Source organism: Papaver somniferum, chromosome 6, assembly GCF_003573695.1.
Source record: "Papaver somniferum cultivar HN1 chromosome 6, ASM357369v1, whole genome shotgun sequence".
NCBI lineage: Eukaryota > Viridiplantae > Streptophyta > Magnoliopsida > Ranunculales > Papaveraceae > Papaver > Papaver somniferum.
In genome coordinates, this window is record NC_039363.1 from 92,355,680 (window position 1) to 92,361,403 (window position 5,724).

The window sequence follows — 5,724 nt, forward strand, 5'->3', positions numbered from 1 at the left end:
TCTATTTCTTATTGGTCCCCGTGCCCCCTTCAAAATTTACCCCCATCAAAAATTTCTCCTCATATACGAGCAAAACAAAATGAGCCATCTTTTTTTATGGTAATCTTACCTTGTGTCAGTAGCAGAACTGAACGGTATGTTGTTTTCTGAGCTTCAGCTCGTAATCATCAGTTTACTAAATGGATGAAGAAAATGCAAATAAGAAATGCAAAAATATGCCTCAGGCTCTTATAAGAGAATTATAAGTTGCGCTACAAAGTTTGTATATGACTCGCCTCTAAGAGATCAAAGTTTATGACATCTATAACATCCAAAATTACAGAAATCTTTGTGCGGAGCTGAAGTAACTGAAATGGGTACAGTTTAGGTTTGTAAAACAGATGAAAAGAATTGGAACCCATTTTGATATATCGTGTATACAGTGAAGTAATGAAGCTGAACTGATGACATGTTTGAACTTTCCAACACAAAGAATCAGAAAGAAAATTGGTATTTAGGATAAGTAAGAAAAACTAGTACTTACAAACTAGGGAGAGCTGTTTGAGTAATCGCAGGCGCAGTGGGAACAGTAGTGGGTGATTTATCATCTGTCCAGTTTGTCTCTCCCCAGTGCCATAGCATACTTTCCCAAAAGCAGAAATCTTCAAAACAGGTCTTTAATCTTTCATCTGTTATCGTTATGTTCCAATGTCTATCAGTGAAATTTCCTTTCTCAGCTTGGCGGCGATCCCACTCTAGCCCTGCCTTTTGCTTCGATCTAAGCAAACAGAACTTCTGCAAGTTTTCTGGCATGGCATCGTGAACCTTCCACCATGTTTTATGTGCAACATCACTGGCAAACTCTTGTAATATGTCGACGTTCCAGTTACAGTCATAGTCTCGGAAACATAGCCAAGGCTTTAGACCAAGATAATGCAGAACATAAAGGACAGGTGGGTCAGCTCCAAATAATGTAGTTTTCATTACTTTCTTCTCTTCCTCATCACCTTCCCAGAAGTGCTTCAAGAAGTTCATGTGTTTCGGGATTCGGTGCCACCATGTAAAGATTTCGTTCAAATAACCTTGGTCTCCGCCATTGTAGGACTCGATCTCGTTGATGTGATCCATTAATAGTTGGAACGTGCAATTTGACGGCTCTATTACCATTACACCAGAATTGAAAAGTGTTGCATTGTTTCCCGTTGCAGTAATCTCTGGCATACCAAATAGGAAATCAATGTTCCTAAGGATGAGCAAATCTGCATCGATGAATATAATCTTATCATAATCTGTTAACTGCCATAATCGAAACTTGCTGTAGTTCCACTCATTGTAGGCATTTTCTTCAGCTTTAGGATTCCTGATCCTCTCGATTGTTCGAATTTTCCAACCAGCAGCCGCAAGACCACTCCTGTGGTATTCGCTTATAGTGTCATCAACAAGTATGACAAAATCCCTTGTGGAACCCACCATGCGGATACTCTGGGCGGCAGCAATGGCACCACAGACATATACGTGAGCTGAATGGAGAATCGTAGCGTATGCTTCACGATGTGGAGTTCCAGAGTAACCCCTCTCTGTTTTTATGGGTCAAATCAGATCATTTAGCACTTGTTAATTTTGAATAAATAACTTCAGAGCTCTAAATATGTGTTGACAAATATATCATGAGCTTAAAAGAACTTAACTTTTGTTGAGGATATCCATAGGACATCCACACCCAAAACCACCACTTGTAGACCCCCTCAGGGCCCCTATATATTTAGATTGAAAGGAAATAACTAGAGAAAAAGAGTCTAACCTTTTGCTTTTACTGGCAGTGAAAGCTCACAAGACCCAATTGGGAGCTGAAGCTTTTGGTTCAACGTATCTAACTTGGGATTGTATAACCATGCATTTCCTTGACGTGTAACAAGCTCCTTGCAGGTAAAGAGGTTGGGCAATGGAAAACAATCGGTCACGAAGAGAACAGGAACAGGACGATCTTTTTTAGCAGAGGCAGAAATCCTTGCAGCTGCAAGCTGCAAATGCAAACGGGCGACATCTCTTGACCAGTTGTGCGCTGACTTACGGCATGGAAGCTTGACGGCAATAAGATCAATATCAGAATTTTTGTAGTTCTTGGGTCTTGGCAGAGATGGGCAAACGGGAACTTCAGATTCTTCTTCCTCGTCAATCCATTCGGGATACAAGGACTCCCAAGTTACATCCTTTCCAGCAGAATCCAAGTGAAGAACAACATGCTTAGAATTTGGCACCTCTTCTCTCCAACGACCAATCTCACTTTCATTAAAGTTCAATAAACCTATCTTGTCTTGTCCCTCTGTAAGTTTAGAGAGCGATTCTGAAATGTCAACCCAATTAATGTCTAAATCTGATATGTAGCGTGCATCTGCAGATGGCCTCTCCCATAACCATCTGTCCACAAAGCTTGGTCTGCAAGTGAAAAGCATTTATCAGGGGAATAACTATACAAAGGATCTTTTGCATCTACTGATTCTGTACATAGCATTTTCTGAAGATTTAAATTGGAACCGGTCAGTGCACTAAGGCAGATTTAAACATGTGAATGGCAAGCAGTAGACATGCACTTAAGGTTGACAGTATAACATAATGGATGATCTTAACATCCTAATGTGGAACACAATCAGATGACCAAAACATGTTTTTGATAGTCCTGCAAACAAGTAGGTCTATCCGGGACTTTCTCAGCTCCATGCTGTCATGTCAAGTGACACTCAACAAGCATTGGCCTTTGTACATTAAAACGACATATTGGTAAAATCCTGGGGGATGGGATGGTGTGAGTGTCTGAGATACCAAAACATATGGCCAAAAATGGCAAGTAGGTATGATAAATAGAAACTTGCCTCGAATCTTGTTCATTGTGGGACACCGTCGGAGAGTGGAGAAGTGTTAGGAAAGTCCCGCATACAATAATCAATAGGACAAGCTTCAGTGTAGAAATTTTGCATTTTGAACTTTTTTCTTGTGTATATGTCTGATATGGCTTCTCAACTTCTTTAGAACTTTTACTTCTTAGGAACCTTCTCTTATTGTTCGAATCCTCACTGAAACAGAAAGTATGTCAAACACAAATTAGTTTATACTTCTTTCTTACTTTTCCCTTTGGTTGGTAAAGCATATGCAATAGAATAAGCAAAGGAGCGAGGTCAGCAGAAGTTTTTCTACGCATAGCTGCACATGGTTGGTTAGATGACTTTTTTCATACAATAATGGAACAATCAAAATAAACTATGATAAACATGGCCAAGTCACCTGGAAAAACCTGAACATAGGAAAACCTAACCCAATTCATTATACAATACACAATTGGATTTAGAGAACCAATAAAAGAATTTGTTAATGGGTCTTCAGATTACTAAGACACCAAAATGACTTCTTCATCACAAATTCACAACTACTTGCATTCTGCAAGCTTATAAGACATACTACATATACTACCTCCTTTCAGTAGATGTTGGGGCATGTCAAAAGCTACAATACTCTATCGAATAACTACGGAGAACACATCACGGATTCATATGTTAATATAGATTGTAGGTTATGCATCCATCCCTCTCCAATGCTAGTTTCGCTGTCTACGTGGCTGGGCCAAGTATCCAATAGTGAAGTAAACTTACTAATTTTGAAATCCAATCTCAAGGTCATACTCATCCAAGTTTCGCCACTACACCAAATGAAGATCCTGTACCTCAGTGCCTCCACCTAACACTAGTAAATTTCGTTTTCCAGCTGGTAACGACATACACTTAAGTACTTAAAGGAGGTACAAAAATTCCAATATGAGTCAAAATCCTCCCTTTGTCTTCAAACATATCCAAATGCAAAGAAAGCCTTTCCTCAAGATCCTAACCAATGAAGTATCGGATCAGATGATATTTTGCATTTATGATACAATAATAGATACCCTCCTGAAAAATTCATGGGTGGCGGCGTACCATGATTCATGGAAACATGCCTTGAACAGGAAATGAAGATAATATCATACTAATAGACATTGGTTAGTTTTCTCTTGGGGGCTCTCTACACAACAATTGGTTCAGAATCCAGATTCAATGATCTAGTTAAACCACTAATAAATTGCACCTTTTCTACCTACTATTCCAGGAAAACCCAACTAACCTCAAACTTGAGTAGGATTTGCATACAAGCAATGCCAACAAAATCAGAACAAATTAAAAACAACCCATGAATTAAAATTAAATCTACAATTGAAATCAGAAACTTACAATGATCCAGATAACCTTAGTCTGTGCTCCATAGGATTTGGTGAGTGGTTACCCATTGATCCTCTCATCTCGAATTACTTACCAGACAAAAAAAAAATGCAACATCTGAGTCTGATCTACAACCAACAATTAACAAGAAGATCAAACAACAACTTTAAGATAACACCAGTAACAACAACAACGCCACAAAGCAACATGGGGAGTGAGAGGAATAGTGAAACCAAACACCCCAAGGAAGAAAATAAACAAATTAATGTAAAAGATTTTTGAGAGAAAAAAACAAATTACTTCATATCTATGGAATTAATGACAGAATCCTGAGACCAAAATTTGATAATGAAAGCAGAATCTGAACTCTAATCAAGAAAATAAGGACAATCCAGAAATGGAAAATCATTCAAAAACTAAAATGAAAAACCCAAATGCCTGAACAAGAAGTAAATCAAAAAAAAAAAAAAAAAAAATCCCAGGAGGGCGGAGTAGAAGAAACTTACAGGAAAAGGGTTTTACAGAGCTCAAAAGACTAGAATAGAATAGACCCCCTCTTTTTTTCTCTCTAGCTAGCTAGAACCCTTTGATAGAGTTTACATTAACTGGTGATTGATATAAGGATTTTGTTGTGCGTTTGAAGGACACAGGGGGAGAGAGGAAATGGGGGGTTTGTTTCAGTAAATATATACTAAGAAAGAATATGGTGATGGTGAAGGGAGGAGCCGTAAATTTTTGGAGCAGTATGAGTCATAGAAAGAGTCAAATACAAGGAATGATTGAAAGGAGTGCAAATTAGGACATTAAACTAATCACTGTTTAGTCTACTAGTATAATATTAGTATTATCGTTGTCTAGTATTTTTTTCCCTTTTCTTTATCTTTTTGTGTGTACGTATCAAGAGGGCATTTACTATTTTCACCCATGTTCTACTTGTACCTAATTTTGTTCTCTCTACTTTGTTGTAGTAATCTTAATCTTTAAAGCTACGACCACCAAATCAATAATGGAAAAAGATAAACCAAGTATGTTTTTATTGGTAGTTGAAGCAACAAAAGGAGGAGGTTCAACTGTTGAAGTTGTTGTTTTGTTTAATTAAAGTTTGAACTAATCCAAGGACGACTGAATGTCCCATTATAGCAAGGTTTACCATGGATAAAAATGCAATATTGTTAATAAGAGTATCAGTCTGGAAAGGATATCAAAATCCCTATAAAACAAAATATCTCAGTATTATCCATGTAAAAATTGTACGAGCAGCTAAACAACAACACTTTGACAATAATCAGATGATATAAGGAAAATATTGAATATCTTTTCCATAATGTTTAGATTCACTCCCGAAGAGCTCGGCATTTCCTAAAGATTTATGGATTGGATGATGATAAATGTCAAAATTATTTTCTTGTAGATATCAACCAAAAGATTGAGTGTAAGAATGAATGTTATGATGTTTTGGGTGAAAATATACATTCCACATCCCATGAAACTACGAGTAAAACAC

General features: G+C 37.5%; 1 protein-coding gene across 2 annotated transcripts; it reads right to left on the bottom strand.

Annotated features, from left to right (window-relative positions):
* Positions 1–206: 206 nt before the first annotated feature.
* LOC113288420 (putative UDP-glucuronate:xylan alpha-glucuronosyltransferase 3) lies at positions 207–4,887 on the bottom strand. Of its 2 annotated transcripts, none has more exons than XM_026537447.1 (5): positions 4,727–4,887; positions 4,233–4,348; positions 2,850–3,050; positions 1,781–2,415; positions 207–1,556 (listed from the first exon to the last, which is right to left on the bottom strand). In XM_026537447.1, exons 2-5 carry the CDS (start codon positions 4,298–4,300, stop codon positions 520–522), a joined length of 1,941 nt encoding a protein of 646 aa, XP_026393232.1. In that variant the 5' UTR covers positions 4,301–4,348; positions 4,727–4,887; the 3' UTR covers positions 207–519. The 2 variants fall into 2 exon arrangements, with proteins under 2 accessions (XP_026393232.1, XP_026393233.1); XM_026537448.1 differs by having other exon boundaries at positions 4,233–4,343; positions 4,727–4,884.
* Between the last annotated feature and the right edge of the window lie 837 nt (positions 4,888–5,724).